The following is a 27,266-nucleotide window of genomic DNA, read 5'->3' as shown; positions in this document are numbered from 1 at the left end:
GCATTTGATACTTATAATTACATAAAGTAGAAAAACGGTTCCACTATGGCACCCCTTCGGTTTTTTTAATGGCAAAAGTGACATTGCTACAATAGTTATACATATATTTTATACATCAACAATTCTGCAAGACATGGTTTTCCCTCTACAAAAAGATCTTCTGTGCTCCAGTTATTTATTTTACATATCTGATTTCAATAATTGTCCACAAACTTTCAACAGTAGTCAAACAACTGCATGCATCTTTAACGATTTATTGGATGGAAATCAGGAAAATCATCAAAATACATGTTATTGTATTATTATGTTATGGGTAATTATTTACAATAGCCTGAAAAACACATTACAGTCATTTTAAATATTTAAAACTAGATCACAGAAAAAGCAACGATAGATTATGGTCAATTGTAATAGATTATAATAATTCATAGATTTCCAAAAGATCATCCTCCAAAATAACAGCCTTTCTGAACATAGTTTAAATGCTGTAAACAATATATTGTGTGACAGTGTTGAGTTCATAGTCATCCTCTGCTCCCACTGTGGCACTCGGGTACGCACTCTTTCTTCCCACAGCTTGCTACCTTTTGAGATTAAACACGAGGACACACTTCAGAGAAACTGAGCAACTGATAAAATATTAACAACAGGCAGCGAACTTCTAAGACACCTGTGCATTTTAAACAATCCTCAAAGACAGCAGCTACAAGGTGATACTATACTTACTGCCTGCTAATACACAGCAGTCTGAACTGCAGGGCAGCAGGAAGACACCAAGCTCAGAATAGAGTTCAGCATAGTCTAAATAACTAAGATCTTTATTACCCCTGTACGATCTAATGCAGTTCAACAGCTTAGCCATCTATCTTTACAAAGCTAATGTTCGGAGGTTTGTTCGTTGGGTAGGTATTCGGTTTTCTATTGTAGGATTAAGATATTTGTTTTGTTGTTAATACTGTAGAATAACAGAATCCTTAAAAATGAAGCGCGGTGTTTCCATTTCAGCTCAGTGAATCTTTACTGCATTTTGCGGGCTTTCTGTCCTCTCCTTTGATCTCCCTGTTTCACCAAGGCCAGGGCTTTAGGGACACACCCTTGATGCAGAGCAGAGAGAAAGGTGCAGTCTTGGCAGTCTGCTAACTTCTTGCTCTCGCTACCAATAGTAGCTGCTCTGTTTCAACAATGCGAAGCTAAACAAAACATGCAAGCAGGCTGAAAATCGCCGTGGTGTTCTGTCGGGATTAAGCTATGAGCAATGGGAAGGTCTGCTATGGGCTAACACCGCAGCGCTTTGCCATCCATCTCAACTGAGAGCAGTGAAATCTCTGGCTGAGTAGAGTTGTAACAGACTAGTGTGATGTGTGTAAAGGTCTGTGTGGTTATGGAGCTTGGTGTCGGTTCAGGAGATTTAATGGAGGTAAACACAGTGAACGGCCATGCTTAATGGCACTGGCTGGCTGAGTCCTTCCCATCATGCTCAGCTCATTTGGCTTTTTTTTGTTTTTTTTGTTGTTGTTGCTGATTTGTCTCTTCAGCTTACCCAACACCCCCCTTCACTATTTTACAGACCATCTGGAGTTGAAGAGAAGCGGCTATTAAATATCTATTAAAATGCATTAAATAATTTAGTTCAGCAAAAGTAACATGAGTTATGCTTACATAGCTGGTTGACAGGTTTTTAGCACCAAGGTGAGTGTAAACAGTACAATATGAATACAGACACATTCTATGTTAAAATCAGCAGTGTAATATGACTTAAGGCAAAACCAATGTTTTTTGTGTTTGCTATAACTTTGAGGTCCGTTCAGCTGTTTGTCGGGCTGGCTGTGTCAACACTTTGGTCTGCAGGAAGTCAGACACAATTGGAGCGACAGCTTTAGGATCATTCAGATGGACGTGATGATCACCTGGTACCGTCACCACCGCGTGCTAAAGGAAAGAGACAGAGACCATTAAACAAGTGTGAGAGATTTCCCATTTTAACCTGCAATCACTGATTTATTTTGTACACTTGGGGGCAGCAGAAACAAGTGGCGAACACAACTTTGACATATCATCTTTTAAGATGGTAATGTGAATTTGTTAGCAAACAGTTTATTATTTACACATCTAGCAGTTACAGAACACCATTATCAGAATTCTTTTTCATTATTGCGAATTATTGGCGTCGTGTTTCAGGCCACCCAATGAATGTAAGTTCAATATTCACTCTCTTTTAGCTCTGTTTTTGGTATCCACCAACTCCTGAGGGAAACTTCGATATCTTTAGCTGCTAAATGCTCCAGCTAGTCTCTTACTGTGTCTGTCTGCCATTTGGTGCTGACAAGGTAGTGCATCGTTTGTTTGTTTTTTACTGAAAATGGCTGCCTGCTGCTGCTGAAAACGACACTAGGAGAGCAGTGAGAGTGAAATAAAACAATGAGCTGAAAAAGCTCCGTAAAGCCGAGGGCAGCTGCAGATTCGGTTGATAATTCTCTGTCGGGACATCACATTGTCACATTATACAGTAGAAATATCGATTATAGCCTCTTTAAGAAATCATTAGTATCATTATAGATTATCATTAGTATTCTGATATTCCAAGCAGCAGCTACATTGTTTTTATCACCAGCTGATTTGGAAAGAGACCATCACTGGAGACGTTTAGTTGACGCACATCTTCTGTTCTCTCTCTCATCAGCATCACTTCACCAAGCTCCAGTATGTGGGTCAGCGTTGAGGTTCACAGCTATAAAGATTTCTGCTGCCTGTGGCCGGGTTAGCCCAGTCGGTAGAGCAGTCGCACACATATAGAGGTTTACTTCTCGACGCAGCGGCCGCGGGTTCGACTCCGACCTGCGGCCCTTTGCTGCATGTCATTCCCCCCCTCTCGCTACCCTTTCATGTCTTCGCCTGTCCTTTGGAAATAAAGGCCTAAAATGTTCAAAAAATAATCTTTAAAAAAAAAAAAAAAAGATTTCTGCTGCCTCTGAGACATTGAGTTCATACTCGCAGCTACTTTAGTATCTGTGCAGCCGCCTGTCTTTCTGTCTACTAGGCACAATTACACACACTCAAAGGCTTAACGGCTAAAAATAACCACCAAGCCTACCTACTTTTCACAAACACACTGTATAAACACACTCACATTTCTGTCCCTATAGGCCTGGAGAACTGCTGATGTGACTTTCTTTTGCTCTGGTTCACTAAACATTTTCTCAAAGCCGTCCTCTGCTCTGGAAAGACAAAGAAGAAAGAAAAGAAAAAGACTATGTACAGTCAGGTCCATAAATATTGGGACATCGACACAATTCTAATCTTTTTGGCTCTATACACCACCACAATGGAGTTGAAATGAAACGAACAAGATGTGCTTTAACTGCAGACTTTCAGCTTTAATTTGAGGGTATTTACATTCAAATCAGGTGAACGGTGTAGGAATTACAACAGTTTATATATGTGCCTCCCACTTTTTAAGGAACCAAAAGTAATGGGACAGATTAACAATCATAAATCAAACTTTCACTTTTTAATACTTGGTTGCAAATCCTTTGCATTCAATTCCAGCCTGAAGTCTGGAAGGCATAGACATCACCAGACGCTGGATTTCATCCCTGGTGATGCTCTGCCAGGCCTCTACTGCAACTGTCTTCAGTTCCTGCTTGTTCTTGGGGCATTTTCCCTTCAGTTTTGTCTTCAGCAAGTGAAATGCATGCTCAATAGGATTCAGGTCAGGTGATTGACTTGGCTATTGCATAACATTCCACTTCTTTCCCTTAAAAAACTCTTTGGTTGCTTTCGCAGTATGCTTCGGGTCATTGTCCATCTGCACTGTGAAGCGCCGTCCAATGAGTTCTGAAGCATTTGGCTGAATATGAGCAGATAATATTGCCCGAAACACTTCAGAATTCATCCTGCTGCTTTTGTCAGCAGTCACATCATCAATAAATACAAGAGAACCAGTTCCATTGGCAGCCATACATGCCCATGCCATGACACTACCACCACCATACTTCACTGATGAGGTGGTATGCTTTGGATCATGAGCAGTTCCTTTCCTTCTCCATACTCTTCTCTTCCCATCACTCTGGTACAAGTTGATCTTTGTCTCATCTGTCCATAGGATGTTGTTCCAGAAATGTGAAGGCTTTTTTTAGATGTTGTTTGGCAAACTCTAATCTGGCCTTCCTGTTTTTGAGGCTCACCAATGGTTTACATCTTGTAGTGAACCCTCTGTATTCACTCTGGTGAAGTCTTCTCTTGATTGTTGACTTTGACACACATACACCTACCTCCTGGAGAGTGTTCTTGATCTGGCCAACTGTTGTGAAGGGTGTTTTCTTCACCAGGGAAAGTATTCTTCGGTCATCCACCACAGTTGTTTTCCGTGGTCTTCCGGGTCTTTTGGTGTTGCTGAGCTCACCGGTGCGTTCTTTCTTTTTAAGAATGTTCCAAACAGTTGATTTGGCCACACCTAATGTTTTTGCTATCTCTCTGATGGGTTTGTTTAGATTTTTCAGCCTAATGATGGCTTGCTTCACTGATAGTGACAGCTCTTTGGATCTCATATTGAGAGTTGACAGCAACAGATTCCAAATGTAAATAGCACACTTGAAATGAACTCTGGACCTTTTATCTGCTCCTTGTAAATGGGATAATGAGGGAATAACACACACACCTGGCCATGGAACAGCTGAGCAGCCAATTGTCCCATTACTTTTGGTCCCTTAAAAAGTGGGAGGCACATATACAAACTGTTGTAATTCCTACACCGTTCACCTGATTTGGATGTAAATACCCTCAAATTAAAGCTGAAAGTCTGCAGTTAAAGCACATCTTGTTCGTTTCATTTCAACTCCATTGTGGTGGTGTATAGAGCCAAAAAGATTAGAATTGTGTCGATGTCCCAATATTTATGGACCTGACTGTATATTTAGTGAGGTACAATTTACTACTATTGCACTGAGATTAGGTCATGTTCTGTAAACATTAAATGTGAGGTAGAGGAAAAACTTACAGAATAACTAGAACAGAGGCTTGAATCCCCGACTGCAATTCCAGACTCTGCTCCAAACTGATGCGCGTTATATTTTTCTAAAAAAACAAAAGACAAAACAATACAGTGTACAATACTGTCCATGCATTTTATGGGCTACATATGACACCTGTGGGAGGGATAACAATGTAAAAAACCTACCAGATTAATACGGAGGTCTCGGGTAAACGCCACACCTGCAAGAGAAAGTTGCATTATATTTTCAGCGAAAGAGTAAAAACTTTCAGAGAGGAGGGTGAACTAATTTAGTTCTATGCGGAGTGCCCATGACAAAAATAAAAGCAGAGAAGAGGAAGATAAAGACGTACCTCCTTCAACTTGAACTAGACCTCGCTCTAAAAGGATGTGCACAGACCGTTCAGACAGAGTCGGGTTGGCAGCCATCAGCCTGAAAGAAATGAAAGGCTTTTTTAGAAAACACTTGTACAAACAACATAACTGGATGAGTGGATGTTCAGTATTCATTGTAAAACAACATAAAATACAAAAGGTGCAACACCTCTCTACTGCATTTTCATAAGTGTAAACTCTTCTCTTCTTATCTTCCGGCATTTTTTCAAACTGAACCATCTGATCCATCCCCTGCCTCATCACTTTCATCATTTCTTTCTGCAAGAAAACAGACAGATGATGAGGTAGGCAATTCAAAGCTACTGACAAGAGTGGATTGTACAGCACAGCTCTTTGTGAATTATTATGGAGTAAGTGTACGGCAATAATATAATGCTAAACACAGAGGACAAAACGGTGTCAGATTCAATTACACTGGTGACTAAAAGCATTTCTTAAATGTCACACAACCTGTATATTTTTTCCATTTACTCACAATCTAAAATTCATTACACGAGGATATGAAGTCTTTTACAGTGTACAGTGTAAATCAGGGGTCTGAAGCAAAGATTATCTGGGGGCCTGTTCTCCCCTAGAGGGAGATCTTGTAACAGTGTGGTGTTTTTTTCAACAATACCTTTTAACTCAACTTATATCTAAGCAACTTGTCTGTTCTTCTCCTTCCTACCCACTTTTTAATTCCAGTATGGACCATATGACCTAGAATTATTTATTGTTATATCACTGTTTTCTATACTTCTTTCTGTATTTAACAAAAATAATGATGACAGAATTAATTAAATTAAGCAACCTGGATATGTGTCATAAAATGAACATGAATGAGTGACTTTTAAAAAAATATATTCTACGGCCTTTTTTTCCAGGAAAAATTAAGTGATTTTTAAGACTTTCAAAGACCTGCAGGCTTTAGGTTTTTGTGACTGGTAGTTGTGCAGATAGTTTGATGTGAAATGTGAAATAAAAAGCAAACTTCCATGGTCCGATTTTAAAGTAAATGCTTGCTTCTATAGTAAAAGACTATAAAAATCTAAATTAACAATGAATTCTGTGGGAGGATTTATGAAATTGTTCTGAAGCCTGGTGTTAATAAATGTAATATTTTGCATCACAACTTCAAAATACATCGTATTTTTCTTCACCCTTAACTAAAACAAATGACAGCCCTGTAGTAACTGTAGTCTGGGATTTAATAACTGTTCAAGTACCTTATCTGTAGGGAAGAATCCATATGAGTCCAGCAGTACGACAGCATCCACCATCTCAGGATACAGTGCACCGAACTGTGGAAGACACAATACGGACTAAATACCACACAGTAAAGGAAAATGCTCTCTACAGAGTCAGTATATCGTGTGAAAATAGTATCCGGTCATGGCCACGTCACTTACCATTCCAGCAACGTTACCACCTAAAAAACAAAAAGAAAGAACGAAAGGGTACAAATAAATATAACAACACCAACATTTGAATTGCTCTAATTCTGATGTAAAGCTGCACTCACCCATACTGTGGCCTATGATGGAGAATTTGCTCCACTGCAGAGCTGTGGGATCATCAAACAGAATTCATATCTCATCACAGAATACAGAGACTGTTTTTAGTTGAAAGACAATGTCACTACTGCGGTTTAACTGCAATACGAGCTGGGTGGTATTGTTTAAATATATCACAAATCAGTTTTTTAAATATATATATATATATGTATATATATATATATATATATATATATATATATATATATAGAGGGTCGATGACCCAATAATAAAGAATGATATTATCACCCAGGACACACTATATCACTGTGGTTTAACTGCAATACTATTGCATATATACTATTGCAATATATAATAATATTGTAAAAATATATCACAATATTAATCCGTTTATTTAAATAAATAAATAAATAAATATATAGATATAGAAACTCGATGACCAATAATTTAGAATTATATTATCACCCAGAACACACTATAACAGCGCTCAGATCTAGTTTGTTGCCTGAACGAACACTGATGTTTCATTTTAATTTGTTTTAATTAATTAAGTGGCTAAATGTTCTGCAACTTGTTGAACTCAAACTCACACACCATCAACAACTCTGCGTACGTCCATCACATACGCCGGAAAAGAGTAGAAATCTCCAGGACTACGGTGTGACGACTGACCGTGACCCGCCAGATCCATCGCCACATATCTGCACTCTGAGAGGAAGGACAGAGAGAAAAGCAAGAGTCTCACCAAGTGATTGTTACATTCAGCCGTGAGGTTCATAACTGGGGATGGCAAACTACCTGGGTCTCTAACATGTCTTTTTTTTTTTTTGGGGGCATTTTAGGCCTTTTTATTTGTATAGGACAGCTTAGATGTGAAAGGGGAGAGAGAGGGGGAATGAGATGTAGCAAAAGGCCGCAAGTCGGAGTCGAACCCGCGGCCGCTGCGTCGAGGAGTAACCTCTATACATGGGCACCCGCTCTACCAGGTGAGCTAACCAGGCGCCCATGTCTTTTTAACTAGATCAATTTCACACTGCACCAGGTCCCAAGACTATTTGGTCCTCAAAATCATCAAGTTAATAATGAGATTGGGGAACTATCTCCTAAATACTATGCTCCACACAAGTGGAACAATCGCAGAAACTTGTAAAATTATTTAAGATTTGTTAAGATTGGCCCACCACCTGTGGGAGGAACCGCTGGGGTCGGGTGCGCTGCCACACGGGTGGCAGTGAAGGTCAGGGGCCTCGACGGACCAGACCCGGGCAGCAGAGGCTGGCTCTGGGGACGTGGAATGTCACCTCTCTGTGGGGGAAGGAGCCGGAACTTGTGCGGGAGGTGGAGCGCTACCGGTTAGATCTGGTGGGGCTTACCTCTACGCACAGTCTTGGTTCTGGAACCATACTCCTGGATAGGGGTTGGACTCTTTTCTTCTCCGGAGTTGCCCAGGGTGTGAGGCGCCGGGCGGGTGTGGGGATACTCACAAGCCCCCGGCTGAGCGCCGCTACGTTGGAGTTTAACCCGGTGGACGAGAGGGTCGCCTCCCTACGCCTGCGAGGTTGTGGGGGGAAAAAACTCTGACTGTTGTTTGTGCATATGCACCAAACAAGAGTTCAGAGTATTCGGCCTTCTTGGAGACCTTGAGTGGAGTCCTGCATGGGGCTCTAGTCGGGGACTCCATAGTTCTGCTGGGGGACTTCAACGCGCACGTGGGTAATGATGGAGACACATGGAGAGGCGTGATTGGGAGGAACGGTCTCCCTGATCTAAACCAGAGTGGTTGTTTGTTGTTGGACTTCTGTGCTAGTCATGGATTGTCTATAACGAACACCATGTTCGAACATAGGGATGCTCATAAGTGTACTTGGTACCAGAGCGCCCCTAGGCCAAAGGTCAATGATCGATTTTATAATCGTTTCATCTGATCTGAGGCCATATGTTTTGGACACTCGGGTGAAGAGGGGGCGGAGCTGTCAACCGATCACCATCTGGTGGTGAGTTGGGTCAGGGGGGTGGGGAAGACTCTGGACAGACCTGGTAAGCCCAAGCGGGTAGTGCGGGTAAATTGGGAACGTCTGGAGGAGGCCCCTGTCCGACAGACTTTCAGCTCACACCTCCGGCGGAGCTTTTCGTGCATCCCTGTGGAGGCTGGGGAGCATTGAACCTGAGTGGACAATGTTCAAAGTTTCCATTGCTGAAGCTGCGGTGAGGAGCTGTGGTCTTAGGGTCTTAGGTGCCTCAAGGGGCGGTAACCCACGAACACCGTGGTGGACACCGGTGGTCAGGGAAGCCGTCCGACTGAAGAAGAGTCTTTCCGGGATATGTTATCCCAGGCGACTCCGGAGGCAGTTGCAAGGTACCGAAGGGCCCGAAGGGCTGCAGCCTCTGCCGTGAAAGAGGCAAAGCAGCGTGTGTGGGAGAAGTTCGGAGAAGACATGGAGAAGGACTTTCGGTCGGCACCAAGGTACTTCTGGAAAACCGTTCGCCACCTCAGGAGGGAGCGGGAGAACCATCCAAGCTGTGTACAGTAAGGATGGGACGCTGTTGACCTCAACTGAGGAGGTAATAGGGGCGGTGGAAGGAGCACTTTGAGGAACTCCTAAATCCGACTATCGCCCTCTATGGTAGAGCCAGAGCTGGAGGATGAGGGGGATTGGCATCAATTTCCCTGGTGGAGGTTGCTGAGGTAGTTAAACAACTCCACAGTGGCAAAGCCCCAGGAATTGATGAGATCCGTCCAGAAATGCTTAAAGCTCTGGGTGTGGAGGGGTTGTCTTGGTTGACACGCCTCTTCAACATTGCGTGGAAGTCTGGGACGGTGCCTAGGGAGTGGCAGACCGGGGTGGTGGTTCCCCTTTTTAAAAGGGGACCAGAGGGTGTGTGCCAATTACAGGGTATCACACTTCTCAGCCTCCCCGGTAAAGTCTACTCAAGGTGCTGGAAAGGAGGGGTTCGGTCGATAGTCGAATCTCAGGTTGAAGAGGAACAATGCGGATTCCGTCCTGGTCGTGGAACAACGGACCAGATCTTTACTCTCGCAAGGATCCTGGAGGGAGCCTGGGAGTATGCTTAACCAGTCTACATGTGTTTTGTGGATCTGGAGAAAGGCGTATGACCAGGTGCCCGGGAGATACTGTGGGAGGTGCTGCGGGAGTACGGGGTGAGGGGGTCCCTTCTCAGGGCCATCCAATCTCTGTACGACCAAAGCGAGAGCTGTGTCCGGGTTCTCGGCAGTAAGTCGGACTCGTTTCAGGTGAGAGTTGGCCTCCGCCAGGGCTACGCTCTGTCACCAATCCTGTTTGTAGTGTTTATGGACAGGATATCGAGGCGTAGTCGGGGTGGAGAGGGGTTGCAGTTCGGTGGGCTGGGGATCTCATCGCTGCTTTTTGCAGATGATGTGGTCCTGATGGCATCATCGGCCTGTGACCTTCAGCACTCACTGGATCGGTTCGCAGCCGAGTGTGAAGCGGCTGGGATGAGGATCAGCACCTCTAAATCGGAGGCCATGGTTCTCAGCAGGAAACCGATGGAGTGCCTTCTCCAGGTAGGGGAATGAGTCCTTACCCCAAGTGAAGGAGTTCAAGTACCTTGGGGTCTTGTTCGCGAGTGAGGGGACAATGGAGCGGGAGATTGGTCGGAGAATCGGCACAGCAGGTGCGGTATTACATTCAATTTATCGCACCGTTGTGACGAAAAAGAGAGCTGAGCCAGAAGGCAAAGCTCTCAATCTACCGGTCAGTTTTTGTTCCTACCCTCACCTATGGTCATGAAGGCTGGGTCATGACCGAAAGAACAAGATCCAGGGTACAAGCGGCCGAAATGGGTTTCCTCAGGAGGGTAGCTGGCGTCTCCCTTAGAGATAGGGTGAGAAGCTCAGTTATCCGTGAGGGGCTCGGAGTAGAGCCGCTGCTCCTTTGCGTCGAAAGGAGCCAGTTGAGGTGGTTCGGGCATCTGGTAAGGATGCCCCCTGGGCGCCTCCCTAGGGAGGTGTTCCAGGCACGTCCAGCTGGGAGGAGGCCTCGGGGGAGACCCAGGACTAGGTGGAGGGATTATATCTCTAACCTGGCCTGGGAACGCCTCGGGATCCCCCAGTCGGAGCTGGTTAATGTGGCCCGGGAAAGGGAAGTTTGGGGTCCCCTGCTGGAGCTGCTACCCCCGCGACCCGACCCCGGATAAGCGGATGAAGATGGATAGATAAGATTAGTAAACTAATCCCTTTTAATCAAATTAAATCCCTTTTGATTGACATAGAGCAGTCAAAATAGATGCATTTTTTTTTTTATTGATGTTGTCCCTTATGTTGATGTCGTTGATCTGTTCGTTGTATAATTTGTTGATGTATACTGTAACTTTCGTGTGCTTTAATTGTTTTATATATACTGTAATCAGGGAGTCCTTGTAAAAGAGAGCTAGCTCTCTATTACCTTCCTTGTTTAAATACATGTTTTAATCAATCAACTAATCTTTTTAAGGAAATAATTACCTATAATAAAACAAAAAACATTTCAACATTTTCTAAAGCATTTTTGAGAGAGTTTACTTTAGCTGAACAAGGCAAAAACAAAACCTAGTTAAAGGTTTGACTAGGTTTTTCAAATACGCCGCACTTTCGCCGCATAAAAATCCCAGCATTTTCGTTGCAAAAAGTCACATATATCTTAGTAGAAAGTTGAAAAATGTTGCGTTTACTTCACACAAGAGCAGCCATTTTCCCCTGTTGCCATGGGAACGTTATGAAGTGACGTAATTACGCGACGTGAACATCATCAAAAAGCTGCAAACCCCGCGATGAAGCCATGATGAAACTAGAGATGTTCCGATACCGCCTAAAACGCTGGTATTGGGAAGTACTGGAGTTTATGCACCGATCCGATACCACATAATACAGCCCTAAAGAAAATCTACGTTAAGTAGTTTATTTATGTTCTTTTTCCGTTATAACTGACTGTCTAAGTACAGAATAAAAGAACGTTCTGTGGCATTCATTGTTTGTGTTTGTTCATGTTTCACAAAGAGTTTAACCTGAGCCAGACCGACAACAAAGATAGAAATCATATCACATCCATACAGGGATAGTAGTATACAGTTGTTAAAACATAATAAAATATATGACACACTGGTATCGGATCAGTACTTGGTATCGGAATCGGTATCGGGAAGCAAAAAATGGTATCGGACCATCTCTAGATGAAACCGCAGTTTTTGCAAGTTCCCGCAATTTCATCACATAAAATTGCATAAATATCCCGCATATTCCATCGCATTTTTTAAAAAACGTGCTGCATAATCAAGGATTTTTGCCCGCAACAATCACAAAAAAAACTCTGCATTTTTCTGGAAGGACTGGTAGTAGGTGGTTTCAAATACAGCCACACTATACGGCAACACTATACACCTGCACGAGCTGAGTAGTCTTGTGAAAGTAGAAAGTAGTGTTAAATAAACCAAGCTCAATTACCAGGACAGTTTTGGTAATAGGGTGTAAAGTTTCTTTATGTGTGCATATAAAATAAAAAAAGAATAAAAATGCACATGTGGGATAGAAAAAAAGGAGGGCTTGTAAAAGGAACCCACCTAACATTGAAACAGGTTTAAAGTTGGCCATTCTGGGGGACAAACCAGGGGGCTTCTTTTTTTTATTTGCCTTTAATTATTTGAGTATACAGTATATAGCTGAGAGGCAAGCAGGAAATGTGGTAGCCCTGAGGCCACCCTCCCTACAGTATCAGAGAGCTTCTTATTGTGAGGCAACACTGTTAACCACCCAACACGCCTCCTCGGCATACTACTAAAGTACACACTTTCATGTAATAAGCAAAACACCACACTGTGCAGCAGGAATTGACTGACAGGTGGTATTATATATAATATGTGTATATACATAAGTTAAGTAAAGTGAAGATTGTTTAGTTTTCAGTTTAAATGACAGTGGATGAGAGTGTGACAGTATCTTATTAATTCATGTTTAAAGCCTTAAAACTGAGTTTTGTGGGGCAGATTTTTAGATGTTTTAAAGAGTTGAATGAATGAATGAAGAAATGTATTTCAGACATTTAAAAAATAAACCAAACAAAACATCACAAATAAGTTAAATAAGCAAAACATTCAATAAACAATAAGTAACATTAACCAACGTAGACATGTCTGAAAAGGAGTAGGAAGAAGTATACACTTGGGTGTTGAGAGCAGTGTTACATTTCACATAAACAATTACCTTTGGGTAGAAGGGGAATGAGTGTGTTGAATGTACCACAGTTGTCAGCCCAGCCGTGCAGGCACAGCACGGGACGACCGTAATCAGGACCCCAGACTTTCCCTCTGAGCTCTCCCCATGGGACCGGGACACAGAGCTCTGAAACTGGGACACAACACACGGTTAATGATACTCATGAATGGCTGTGAACTGTAACCAGATACTGTAAACTCACTCTTTCAAAAAGAAAATGTTTCTGTGCCCAACTTGCCACTGGAATAGCTTTGTGACTAATGTTTAGTTTTAAGAGTTTATTTTGCTTATCGCTGAAACAATTAGCTGATTAAACAATTAGTCAACATACAGAGAGTAATCATAAACATTTTTTTTATAATTAAGTTATTATTTAGTCATCAAGATTAGCTGCTTTTCTCTGTATCATGATGGTTATATATGAAATGGTCTAAGCTCTGAGAAATAGAGATAGGCATAAGTATTTACTTGCTATTAACCCTGTCAAATTTGAAAATATGACTTTGGGGTGCCCAAATTATTGCTGCAGCTATCAATTATTTTCATGATTGATTAATCTGTTGATTATTGTAAAAAGCCCAACACAAGTCCTGGGAGCAGAAGATGAAATAAATAAATTGCTTGTTTTGTTTGACCAACAGTCCAAAACCCAAAGACATTCCATTTACAAAGGTATGTAACAGGAAAATGCAGCGGATCCTCCTCATCTGGGAAGCTGAAACCAACAGATGGTTGGCATTTTTGCTTCAGGAATGACTTATGCCATTTACCGACTATCAAGATTGTTGAGTAATTTTCTGAAGAACCCAACACAAATAACACAAATGTAGATTTTTGCCTTTTAGTCAATCCGACTATTCAGCAAGCAAAGTACTAGGCTACTTTTCCCAGTATACCACACTGCACATAGCTGTACATACTGTACATATCTGTCTATATGGTTCATACAGAATAATCATATTTATTCAGTTTTTCTTATTATATATTCTGTTAATACACTGCATATAACCTATATTATTGATACTATTATAATGTTACTGCTACTACATTGCACATATCTGTATGTTGTTCATACACTGTTCATATTACATAGCCATATTTATTCTGCTTTTATAAAATATATATTTCTTGTCCTGCCTATGCACCACCTGTCTATACTTGAATATCACATTGCACTTTTCAGCTTTTTTGCACGTAAACTGCATTTCGTTGTCTTTGTACTTGTACTCTGCACAATGACAATACAGTTGAATCTAATCTAATACCTCTATACCTGCCTTTTTAAGTTAGATAAATGTAACGTTAAACACTGATGCGATTTCTCAACCTAATTATAAGAAATCTATGAAAACAGAGTCTTTTTACCACATTTAATTGTCTGTATCCATGTCTTCCCATTGGCTGTGTTCACTGTTTCCTGTATCATTGTTGTGTTCAATCAAGAGCATTATTAAAAGGTAACGTTAGCCTACTGGACCGAAGTGAAACTAGTTTTAACTTTAAATTGTCTGCAAGTCTGCAGCTCCTGTTCCACTGGTATACAGTTAGACACGATTCATTCCACTTTTATCTTTTCTGTCATGGTTTTAAAAACGTGTTATATAGGCCTAACACTAAAGTTATGTGTTTAAGTTACATCATTAGTTACCTGCTTGTTTCATTGCACTGGACTGCAGGTGTCTGACGCTTTTCAAAGCCTGCAACATACTGGAGACAACCGAGTCTATTAAAACCTATACACGTAAGAAAATATCTTAAAACGTCGAACTTAAACCACGGATGTTATCAATGTTTTCAGACTTTTTTTTTGAATGTCACTTCCGTTTTTCCGGGTCTTGAAAGATCACGTGACGCGAGCGGAAGATGCTATTGGATAAACGGACATGTTGGGATAGGCCTTTTATTTTTGACATCATTGGGCGTAAAATTCCATTATAACCTTTCAGTTTACGGAATTGAAGTAGTCTGAGAGAAAACTAGACTTCTGCACCTCCTCTTGGCTCTGTTTTCAGGCTTTAGAAAATCTAGCCAGTGACTAGGGTTGAAGTGTTTGTTCAACCAAAAAAGTATTTCTTTAAAATTCCTTTTAAAGTTCATTGTAACTGATAATAATAATACCATGACGTCATCTTTTCTGAAATTGTTATTGTACTGTGAAAATCTCGTTGTAACCGACAGAAAATCCTTTATTAGTCACACAGCCGGGAAATTTACATCCTTTCAACGACTCAAAAAGGGAACACAGACTTGTCAGATAGAGAGTCTAAAAGAGACAATAATTGCAAAAAAACATGTTAATATCAGCAAATCCTTTCAGAGATGTAGAGAAAATGTTGCTTGTAGTTTAACCCTCTGCTATCCGTACCTAAGCATACCTTGCGGCTGTGGCTAAAGAACATGCTACGGTAAGCAGAAGGCTAAACTATTAGCAACATGAACAAGATGTCTCCATCTCTGAAACGCTTCGCCGATATTGACATATGTTTTATTCATAAACATGAACTTAAATCACATTATGTCTTCTCAAAGTGCTTTACATGACCAAGTTTGCAAAGAAAATAGGACGGTAATTCTCATAGAATTGCTGCTACCTGTATATAACAGCATCGGGATCACAATTGACTATATATGTATGTTTACATGCACACCTATATTCCACTATTAGGCCTCCTCAGAATATGACAATATTCCGAATTTGATTCAGGTCATGTAAACAGCATATTCCGTTTGGATATTCCGAATAAGGGCTTTTTCAGAATATAGCATTTTCCGATTAAGACTAAGAAGGGATATTCCAGTATTATTTAGGTTTTAGAGGCATTCTTTGGACATGTATACAGCGCATTCGGAATATGCCTCTCAATCAGGGTTTTAACCGCAGTTTACGGCCGCTTGCCTGTTTACAGCTTATGGTCAGCTCTGTGTGTTGCTATGGTTGCTGTACAAAAAAACAACCAGCCAACAGTTTGCAAGGCTGGAGACCCGATAAGAAGGAGAAACACAACTACTTTTAAATATTATCAAAGACTTGGATATCAACAGGTTTTGCTGGTTGAAGGAATGAAAGAGGGACGCTGTGTTTGCACGGTCCAACAAGTCTGCTGCCGCTGGTAAACTTTGAAAAAATCATATTTTCCACGGCTAGATAAACAGGAATATTAGTGGAATATTCACTTTCATTAGCCATGTAAACAGCTTAGTTGGAATATCGTCTTTTTTGGAAAAAGGACAAAAAACTGAATATTATGTGCATGTAAACATAGTCAATGACTAGTACTCGTACAGGTTACTGTATGAAACACTTGTTTGGCCTTTTTCCAGAAAACTGCCTAACCCAGATTTAAGTGTTCACAGTTCATCAACTTACATACACAAACTGTAAAAATAATAACATACTGTGAACAAGAATAGAAAATAAAGTTTCAGGACAGAGAATTAGAATATTGTGAAACAAAAATACAGTAAACAGAAAGAGTGCAGGAAACTGTTCATCTTTTTTCCAAGTTTTCAGTTTCTCACACACACACACACACACACACACACACACACACACACACACACACACACACACATACACACACACACACACACACACACACACACACACACACACACACACACACACACACACACCAGAGAGACGTTTACGTGGAATCAAAAGTTTCCAGATTAAGTTTAGAGGTGTGTGTGAACATTTGAAGAGACGTGCGGTTAGAGAGGTAGACAAATAGGAAGGGCTGGAATAATGTGGTGATAAGATGGAGAGAGGGAGTATGAAAGTTCAGCTTTGAGGGAGGGGTGAAGTCAGACCAAGAAGAATTTGGTTTAATCACACAGGATATTTTACTACAGGTAGGTACTGTCTTTTTTAATTGTTTTATAATTAAATCTTAGAATAATTCTATTTACTAATAAAATGTGTGATTTAGACGATTTAGACGTATACCATATATATATATATATATATATATATGGTTTAATTAAACAGAATATAGTAATAATGCTTGTTCGGTGCTCAGAAATTCAGAATAATACGCTACTCTACTTTGTTATTTATCATGGTGGAGAATGTTTTTATACATAACGTTATAAGAAATAAAGCAGTTTTAGGTGCCAAGGTCATCAAATTAAAATAAAATCCAGATAACTGTCCTTGAAGAAAAAAAAGCTTTTTATTACCATGTGACATCTTTTAGAGCACCAAAACCAATAGTGTTTCTAATTTCACTTCACATGAATTATGAAGGGCTACTAAGGTTACTTTACAGACTCAGCGAGGGCAGCTGAGGTAATGTATCTGCCTCCTGCCCTTGAATACAGTGGCTCTTGGCTGCTGGCCATCAAATCAAACAGGAAAACAACAAGTGTATAACTTGATGTGGTCCAGGAACTTACTTTATCTCTGATTGTTCTTTTCTTTTCGTTTTTATTCCTCAAATCAGTGTTTGTGTAACCTGTTGCTTCATCTCCTCAGATCATGGCTGACTTTGACATGGTGCTGAAGTATTGGGGTCCAGTCGAGGCAGACTACACTGGCAATGGGGGCCTGGTTTTGACCCGGTTAGTGGCTCTGACAAGTTGAAATTACTCTTTCCTATAGGTCAGGGCATGCCAGTGTCCTCAGTGGTGTCTATGGCCCTGGTGTGTGTGTGTCATCACAGGTGAATCCTCACATTTTCTATTCTTCACAGTTTATTCACAGAGCACCCAGACACTCAGAAGCTGTTCCCCAAGTTTGCCGGCATCGCCCAGAGTGACCTGGCTGGTAACGCAGCTGTTTCTGCCCACGGTGCCACAGTGCTGAAGAAACTGGGTGAGCTGCTGAGGGCCAAAGGCAACCACACTGCCATCCTCAAACCTCTAGCCTACAGCCATGCCACCAAGCACAAGATCCCCATCAATAACTTCAAGGTGAGGCTGATGTACAGAATGTTTTAATATACTTTATGTAGTCCATCATGGTTTGATCCTTCCTCCCATAGTCTTTTAACTAGAAGTTGCATCCCATTTCTTGTGTCCTCTAAGCTGGTTTTAAAGCCGTTTGTGTGACTTTCTCTGTATTTTCTTTTCAGCTGATTACAGAGGTTGTTGTTAAGGTCATGGAAGAGAAGGCAGGACTCGATGCCACCGGGCAGCAAGCTCTGAGAAATATGATGGCTGTTGTCATCGCTGACATTGACGCCGATTACAAAGAGCTGGGCTTCACCGGCTGAAGGTTAAAGTCTTGTCAGGGTCAGATGACAGTCAAGAAAATATTCTACATGCAAGATTTAAAAAATGAAATGGTTTGATCTTCTGTAAACATATATAAACTAATTTGCAATGAAAGGAAATTACATTACAGCACCACTATAAATTACAGCCTCAAATATTACTATAGATTTAAAGATCATAGGAAACATAATGTATCTTTCATTACAGAATTATTGTTAGATTGTGTGTGGTCAAGTAGGTTTATCTATTATTGTGTCCACTCCCGTAATTGCTCAGTAATAAACATGTTTTTATTTCTGTTAAATGAGATTGATCTCATGCAAGATTCGTAACTAACAACAAAATGTAAAACCTTTGTCATATATTACCAATAAAAGTCTGTTGCACAGTGACATTTCCAAGTGTTATTCCTTTCCTGAATATTAAAAAACACACTTGATGAGTCTGTTTTATTAGTCACCTCCTGTGTCCTCGATGCAAAAAGTAATATTGTTGTAAATCAGTTTTTGTTAAAATCTTATTGCTACTCATCATAAATAGTATGAGAGAAAGGATGTATTTGTGAAAACATGGTGTCTGAAAGCCAATCCAGCAACTGGCAGTCCAGATAGGAATCAGGCCAAGTCTAAAACACTTAACATCCGCACGCACGCACGCACACACTTGCGCACACACACACACACACACACGCGCACACACACACACACACACACACACACACACAAACTTCAAAAACACTTGAACACTTCAAACACAGCAATGTCACCAAAGATTCTCAAGCTCTTTCAGTTCATAGTCACTTAATCAAATGTGGGCATGACCCCCACTGCTTGATTAAACTCTGCCTCTCAGCTTTTTGGTGAAATTACATGAAGCCATTCAATGTGAGGTTAATTTATACTTGTAACCCCTGAAAACAAAGCAGTGTCAACTTGCAACCCCTTGTCAGATAGGAAGTTGAGTATGTTAGTTTTGAGAGGCATTTTTCCTTTTGTTCCATTTAAATTAGAGACCTAAATAAGTGAAAGGATCTAGTATTTCACAAGGAAAATATTTATCAGAAAAACTAAATTCAATCATCTCATGACCACTCAGGTTTATCTTGTGAGCTAAAGGTGAGACATGATTTGGGCTGCAACTGAAGATGATTTTCATTACTGAGTAATCTGACAATTCATTTCTTGATCACTTAATTAAACAGTTGGCTTATGAAATGTCAGACAATAGTGAAAAAGCCCATCACAATTTATAAATTAGCATGCCGATGCTGATGTGAGCATTTAGCTCAAAGCACCGCTTTTCTTTTGGTTAATGGGTCAAGTATTTCTATTTGTGATGACTTAAATGTGCAGAAGGAATGGAATGTGCAAATGATATGGTCATTTATCATTGACATTCACATCCCACTGACCCCCTGTTGTCCTTCCAGTTTCTGACTTCATGTGATAACAATGTTTTCCATGATGATTAGCTCACTATTAAAGGTCTTTAAATGTGTGCGTGTGTTAGTGCAGGCATGCAGACGTGACACCAGGCACACTGCCTCTCGGACACACACCTCTGACTCCCCTGCTCCTCCTCCCCCCTCTGTAGTCTGACCTACTGTTAAGTGAACAGAGGTCACAGGACAGAGGACTCAGGTCAAATCTCAGACAAACAGGACATTATTTTTCTTTTAAATGAGTACCACATGTATATATTTTTTTCAAACCTAGAAAGTGATATTTTAATAATATTCTTTTGAGATGCTTCTCTTCTGATTTGCATAAATACTCACTAACTGCTCTTAATAAATAATCACTGAACCATTTGGTAAACCTAGGGGTTTATACTGGCAATTTCCTTCAACATGGAGCAAGACAGACAGCAAGGAATAGCTTGTGGACTAGGGATCTGTCAGAGAGGTGGGCTTGGGCACCAACAGAGAGGTCAGAGAGAGGTTACTGTAAATACTGTAAAAAAAACTAATTTGGCTAAATGATTGCAGAGGATGTCTTCATTGATCACAACTTGATTACACATAGGATAGACATTATGGAAATGATAGATTCTGTAAATGTAAGTGTATTACCTAATGTGATGACTGTATTCTGTCTTTTACACTACTGTAGCATATTACTTTCAGCACTTCTAAGGGCGATTTGCATCGTTTGTTACCGGATTCACTGGTAATTAAAACGACTAAATTGAAACGATATCATTATGTTGTATTTTGGTGATTAAACCATGTGTTCTCATGACATTTCACATAAAACTTATACCGTATATTGAATCGATGGTTGTGTGGTGAGAGATGTTTACAATCCAAATTAATGCACAATGGCAAGTTTAGAATGAAAGACTGGCTGTTTTACAAGTGGGATGAGTTTGGTGTTTTGTACTTAGAGTTGTGAAATTGCACAAAGTTGCAATTATAGTATATAGTAGTGATAAAAAATCACTATTTTAACAGATATTTTGCAATGTCCATACATCACAATATAAATATATAAAAAAATTGCGCATTCGTAAATAGTTGTTTTCATTAATTAGTTATGTTTTGTCATATTCATTAATTTATTTAATTAATGTATTAACATATTCATAATTCAAGTATAATTTTCTTCAATTCAAAAGTTTCAGTATAACCAGTCCTGCTTTTATTGATCATAGACATATTTAATGTCCTTGTATTGACACTCAGTTGTCTGTGAACCATAAACAAATACACAGTATGTACATAGAAAGCCTATTTTACTGTATTGTAATTATATACACTATGCAATACAGAAGTATTCTGCTCCTTCGAAAGAAGCTGTGCAGCGTCATGTTCTTATTGGCCCTGCTTTACAAACATACTACAACGAGCAGACGGATATTTGTTGATACTGCGGTATCACAGTAGAATTTAAAGGCCCTGAACACCCACACAGGTGTTCTCAATCTGGCTGTTTAGACCTCTGTTTAGGCTGAAGGTAAACGGAGCTATGCTGGAAATGACATCGGGCGTTCCTCAATCTGTGTTCTTCTATTGACTTGTGTTCTTGTGTCCCTGTAAAACGTCATCTCGTGTTGCCAAAGTACTGTCCCAATACACAAGTTCGCATTTCACCAAGAACAGTTAAGATTCGGCATTCAATGATGGTCGGCCCCAAAACGGGACAATTTAAAAAAAATTTCGCCATGTTATTCATCACTAAATTCACTTCTGAGAACATTTTAGTCGAGAAACGAACGGTTTAGATTTCGAATATAGGCAGTCTTGTGAAAATCTTTGCCGAATTGACAATTTGCTCCAAAGTTTTCGGAGCTCCATAAAGTGACGCGGCCGCCAGCTTGCGCCTGCCGGGGCCGCTAGCTCGTCGCTCGGACAGTCACGCTCGGAGACCCCGCTGTAAGCCGGAGGTCTTTTAGACCGGTCTCGTAAATAAGAGGCTTTTATTTCGCCGTTGACGGATCGTTTGTTTAAATATCACAACACATGTCCATCATAAGATTAACGGGAATCTGCGGTTCACCAACACAAACACACACACACACACACACACACACACACACACACACACACACACACACACACACACACGGGGGAGAGAGATAGAGCCGTTTCTTTTCGGGAGACTTGTTTAAATTATGCCATAGGCTATACATTAGATTTAGTATTTAGTTCATATTTTTTTGGTGTATTTGTTTTCTGATTTATTAGTAGTTGAGTTTCAGTCTGTATGATAAATTAACAGTTGTACATAAAGTGGTAACATGCTATGACATGTTATGTAGACTAAAGGGGAGACACCAACCTTTATCATTTGAATTGCTAATTTCCATCTCCCTGGGCATATACAGTGCACTACAATAATATAGAAATGATAATTCCATATAACACTAATAGGAACACATAGGACACACCAGTGCATATGCCTACTTATTTTTTTATTTAAACTGACTTAAACTTATACACTAATAATAGCAGGGATCGCTTTCCACTCTTTGTTGGAGATTGTTTTAATACAAAGTGGTTATGTTGTTGTGGTTTTTATTTCTAGCTGTTATTTTGGAGCACTGCAGGTAGCCTCTGTGCTGGGAGTGTTGAGCAATAACAGGAAGAACGCATCGTCTCAAACTGTTAACAGCGTTTTCTGTGCTTGTGAACTTGCGGGTTCATTCTTCCAAGAACAACCAGCAAGAACGTTCTCCCCGAGAACACAAGTCCATTCTTTGCATTCTTGAGATTGAGAAACACCCATCATGTCAGTGAGGGAGATGTCAATCAAGACTGTAAACGCCCACGCAGTCCAGAGAAGAGATCTAATCAGCCAAAATAATAAAAATCACCTGTGGGTGTGCTAATTGATACATTAATACACACAAAAATGGACATTTATTGTAGCTATAGGGCAGTCCTTTAGATGTTAAAAGTTACAGTTCAAAAGGTGAATGTATTGGTTAAAATACTTTACGTCAAACTGTCAAAAACTGAACACAGTTTAGTTATTGTGATCATTTGCTGAGGCCTTTTGACTCGCCATTAAAAGCACGGTTGTAAGTTTTAAGTGTCCCAGTAAACCATGACAGTGTCCCAACATGCACAATACCAGGACCCTGAAAATGAAGGCGCTCATTTTATTTTATTATTTACACCCATTTTCTTACGGTTACATGTCAAAATGTCTTCTATGTTCTTCACAGATCAGAAGGAAGAATTGTTGATGAACTAGGTGAGTTACAATATATTTATATGGTCTCTAGTTCTAGCACAAGAAATAACATTTCAAATCTTCAGTTACCAGTTCTGATGATGTGCTTTTAGGGAAAACTGCAGGGAGAAGAAAAGAAACTGGAGAAGCTAGAAGCCAAAGCACAAACATGTAATGTAAAATGAATAGAGGAAACAGCATGCTATTGTGTTATCAAATTGGAAAGTGCAGTCACAATAGACTACTACAAATAAATATATACACGAAAAAGTCAAGACAAGACATGCCTCCAGAGAAAATGGCCACAGGAACTAATCAAAGCTTGGCTGGTCGATGTCTGGGGGCACAGTGCAGCGAGTCAGGTTGGACAGGTAGAGAGTGGTAGCCATGGGAACAAGGCCGGCCGCCACCTTCAGGATGGTCAGCAGCCTCTCTGTAGCATTGGTCACACCATCTGGTGTCTGGAGGGGAAGAACATCACACAAGACTGCTTTTAAAGAAACAGCAACAACAGGACACACAGAGACCTCTGACTGTAGAAATACTCAGCTATATGATCTATGTGCGAAAATAGCTTACCCACGGTTCAACAAGTTCAATTTGAGACATTTTTAATACCACATAATTTAGAATGTAATGTAATGCCTTGTGGCCGGTTTCATGATCATACATACCATTATTTTAATAATCCAATAATCTTTTTAGTGATTTTTAAGGAGAAAATATGCTCGGATAAAACAAGAAATCTTAGAATTTTTTTTAGACAAAACAATCAATCGAAAAACTAATCTGCAGATTAATCGATAATAAAAATAATAATTAGTTGCAGCCCTTACACCTAACATTACCTTCTAAGGCCTTTGTTGTTGTTGTTGTTGTTGAGGAAACTAAATGTATCGCATTTTAAGACTTTTTTAAACCTGCAGATACCCCATTTTCACTGTGGCCATCAATAACAATAATCTATGCTATGTCTTGCTCTCATGCTACACATAAATTTGTCTCTGAAATGATGTCTTTAAACCATTCTCAATGTTTGTGAAAAAAGGTTGATACAAACCTGATCCTCTGCAAACAGCAAGGGGCAGTGCAGTGATGCTGCCAGCTTTCTGACAGCGTCCAGGCGCTCTGTGGGGACCGAAGCGTTACGAGCTACAAGAGACAGATTCATAAGAGGGCAGCTAGTCAGAGAGAGACACAGAAAGGCTGAACTAAAAGTTGGTCATTTTCCAACAATAAAGGAAGGGATGAGGTAAATAAACAGTGAACAAGTATCCGTCTTAGAGAATGTACCCCTTTTGCTCCTGTTTTGTCCTCCTTCATGTGATTCAAGAAGCTGGGGAGAGCAAACAAATACTTAAAGAACTGAACCCGTTGCCATACCATTAGTGACCATGAAGCAGACTTTTCCAAGGAAATATCCAGGGTCCAAATATTTCAGGGAAGCTTCTGCTGACTGGAAACTATGACGAAACACAATAATACATGTAACACAATTAACTATTAAATCATATATTTTAACAATGTATTAATATTTGGAGAGCACAGTCATTACTACTGATATAATGTAAAATACATTGACCAAACCACAGTGGGGAAATTTAGAGCCCCTTTCTACATAATGATAGAACAATATCATAATTAATTCTAGTGTAAAGGTGAGTGTTGGCATCACATTTTTATTTGAGGACAGTAATTAAGAAGAACTGGATAGTTCTACTTAACAAAAGCAGTGGATGCCATGCTACTGAGTTCAGATTTCTCTAATAATTACATAACAGATGTATACTATATTTGTGTGGTTTAAGAGATATAAAAATAGTTCTTGGTGCAAAAAAACCCAAACAGCTGTGAGAGACATACAAGTAGAATTTATTGAGATTCATTCAGGCAAACTAAAACTACAATACAGAGTAGATATTTAACCTGAGTGATCAGGTGAGGAGAATAACATTTAAATAGGTGAGGATTTGACAGTTACCTGAGCTCTGAGGTCAGGTTGATGATAAACACCACAAGGTCTATCCTCGGACGGCTCTCCTCATTCTCCATGGGCAGAGGCAGACTCTTAGCTAGTCTCCTGATGGGTACAATAAACATGCTTGTTGTCAGGCTGAATGTGGTCCACTTATGTGTAGCAAACAGAAGTGGTAATTCTCACATAGGATGGATGGGAAAGATTCCCATGTTTATGACTTGCATGTCTTCATGTCATCAGACAACTCAAGATGGTTGTATGAGGGTTCAAAATACTATGCACTGACAATATCACACAATATGTATTATTAAACTGTATTTTTAAGTGCCAAGTCGGATACAGGAGCTTTCAGAAAAAGCTGAGTTTCCCAGTTGTAATTACGACGTGATGTGAATATTACTTACCTGTTGAAAACTGGTAATTAATTATATGCCTCTCATTTACAATAAACACAGCACAAGAGTCTTGAGCTGAACCCTCAATTGTTAGTAAATAAATTGGTACAGTTGCATTGGTTAAACATTTATACAAAATGAATAACCAACCAGTCATAGTTCCAATACTGAAAAGCAGACAGTGTTCCCATGTGTGTGCTTAATGACCATGTCCTGTAACAGACAGCTGGCCTCAGCTGTTTATAAGGACGGAACAGTACTCACACATTCACAGTGACAGCGGTCTCCTCTACCAGAGCGTCTGCTAAACTCTGCTGAAACTGCTCCTCACTCTCCACCAGCTGGGGGAACAACACTCTAAGTCAGCACAAAACTGGATCATAACACTTTGCACTATAACACACTGCCTTAAAAAAAAAGTTGTATTTAATCTGTTACAGTGCGGTATTGTAATTCACCACAGTTTTGAAAATATACGGTTTATTCTCAATATACTTGGAGTTTGAGAAAATACATTTCTACATGCTCTCGATAACTTTCCCTGCATCTCACATATGTGTATAGGGTCCAAATACATTATATGTTTTGAAACATCTCTTAAATACAATATACTGCTCTTCTTTAAAGCACATCATATCATTAGGGCAGTGGTTCCCAACATTTTCAGCATTTGGTCCTTATTTGTGCCGAAGATATTAAACTATGCATTATTTCACAATAAAAGCTAAATTTAGATAAAAGAAAGAAAAACATATAATTGTACTGTATGTAGCAGAAATATGCCTTGTCTATGTATGTGTTTTTTTTTTTTTTACTTAAAAATCATATTCCCATCCTAATACTGCCCCATTGTAGGGGCCCTGACCCCAAGGTTGGGAACCACTAACTTTTTCAGTCAAGGACCCCTATATTGACACAATTAGACCAGGACCCCCATTTGTTAAGATTTTGTCCCAGGGTCCTTCATCTGATAGGATTTTTGCTTTTAGATATTTTATTACAGAAAGTGACTGAAAACCATGGTCAAAATAGTCATACATTCTGCCATTGTGTTACTTATGGATGGATTTATAGTGAAAATAAATGATTCCCCTTTTTGCTGAGGACCCCCTGAAACCCCCTCAAGGACACCCCTGGGGGTCCCCGGACCCTACTTTGGAAATCACTGTATTAGGGAACATGCAATTGTTTTCGTTATGCTTTTGTTTTTAAATTTTGAGCAGCTATGTCAGGGCAAACAGAAAGGGTTTTAAACGTGGATATATCATTAAGTCAGCTAGGATATACAATAGACTAGCTATGTATGTGTTTTGTTTGGATAAATGTAACGTTAGGTCTTTATGTCAGGTAAGTTAGAGAGTACCTAGAGGGTAAATGCCATAGTAAATGCCTTCTTATAATCCTTAATCATATCATAATATATCCATAAGGTTATCTGTGCTCTGATGATTGACCGAGGTAGCTTAACGTTACCTCACTTTAAAACACTTGTATTCTCCTGTTGGTTCATTCTGAGAGTTGAAGCAATGAAAAAACTAACTCACCAATATGTTCGCTGTGCACAAACCAGGCAGCTTACTAAACGGCTTCAGCAGCGACATCCTGATATTAACACTTTAAACAATTCCCGTTTCGTAAAATATAGTAAACAAACCCACCCAGTCTCTGGTCATTTCAGGCAGATTTTAGCAAACACAGTTTTTATGACACAGAATTTCAGGCGTTCGTTTCATGTTCACTCGCGCTTTTTTTCCAAACGTCATGACGTTTTCCCTACATCGGCAGCTGACGTTGTGACGTTTTCCCTACATTGGCAGTCGTTTTCTTATATACCGTCTATGGTTTTCTGCCACCTACAGGCTGCTTGCAGTTAATTCCTCATGATGTATTAATTAATA

At 40.0% G+C, this 27,266-nt stretch overlaps 3 protein-coding genes across 5 annotated transcripts; 1 reads left to right on the top strand and 2 right to left on the bottom strand.

Moving 5' to 3' along the window:
• Positions 1 to 240: 240 nt before the first annotated feature.
• LOC144537645 (serine hydrolase-like protein) lies at positions 241 to 14,929 on the bottom strand. Of its 2 annotated transcripts, none has more exons than XM_078281422.1 (12): positions 14,754 to 14,929; positions 13,094 to 13,237; positions 7,474 to 7,587; positions 6,888 to 6,929; positions 6,775 to 6,794; positions 6,592 to 6,666; positions 5,535 to 5,644; positions 5,344 to 5,423; positions 5,177 to 5,211; positions 4,997 to 5,073; positions 3,128 to 3,248; positions 241 to 1,929 (listed from the first exon to the last, which is right to left on the bottom strand). In XM_078281422.1, the coding sequence occupies exons 1-12, from the start codon at positions 14,809 to 14,811 to the stop codon at positions 1,786 to 1,788; spliced, it is 1,020 nt and encodes a 339-aa protein (XP_078137548.1). In that variant the 5' UTR covers positions 14,812 to 14,929; the 3' UTR covers positions 241 to 1,785. The 2 variants fall into 2 exon arrangements, with proteins under 2 accessions (XP_078137548.1, XP_078137556.1); XM_078281430.1 differs by having other exon boundaries at positions 3,128 to 3,215.
• A 1,974-nt stretch (positions 14,930 to 16,903) lies between these two features.
• mb (myoglobin) lies at positions 16,904 to 18,699 on the top strand. The gene is made up of 4 exons (XM_078268983.1): positions 16,904 to 16,957; positions 17,580 to 17,665; positions 17,797 to 18,016; positions 18,178 to 18,699. Exons 2-4 carry the CDS (start codon positions 17,583 to 17,585, stop codon positions 18,316 to 18,318), a joined length of 444 nt encoding a protein of 147 aa, XP_078125109.1. The 5' UTR covers positions 16,904 to 16,957; positions 17,580 to 17,582; the 3' UTR covers positions 18,319 to 18,699.
• Positions 18,700 to 22,907: 4,208 nt separating this feature from the next.
• pane1 (proliferation associated nuclear element) lies at positions 22,908 to 27,136 on the bottom strand. Of its 2 annotated transcripts, none has more exons than XM_078281398.1 (6): positions 26,913 to 27,136; positions 25,633 to 25,709; positions 24,977 to 25,075; positions 24,379 to 24,458; positions 24,056 to 24,147; positions 22,908 to 23,456 (listed from the first exon to the last, which is right to left on the bottom strand). In XM_078281398.1, the coding sequence occupies exons 1-6, from the start codon at positions 26,967 to 26,969 to the stop codon at positions 23,307 to 23,309; spliced, it is 555 nt and encodes a 184-aa protein (XP_078137524.1). In that variant the 5' UTR covers positions 26,970 to 27,136; the 3' UTR covers positions 22,908 to 23,306. The 2 variants fall into 2 exon arrangements, with proteins under 2 accessions (XP_078137524.1, XP_078137534.1); XM_078281408.1 differs by having other exon boundaries at positions 24,056 to 24,123.
• Between the last annotated feature and the right edge of the window lie 130 nt (positions 27,137 to 27,266).

This window comes from Sander vitreus, chromosome 2, assembly GCF_031162955.1.
Source record: "Sander vitreus isolate 19-12246 chromosome 2, sanVit1, whole genome shotgun sequence".
Taxonomy (NCBI): domain Eukaryota; kingdom Metazoa; phylum Chordata; class Actinopteri; order Perciformes; family Percidae; genus Sander; species Sander vitreus.
The sequence above is the reverse complement of the archived record's forward strand: the minus strand, read 5'-3'. Positions and strand labels throughout refer to the sequence as shown.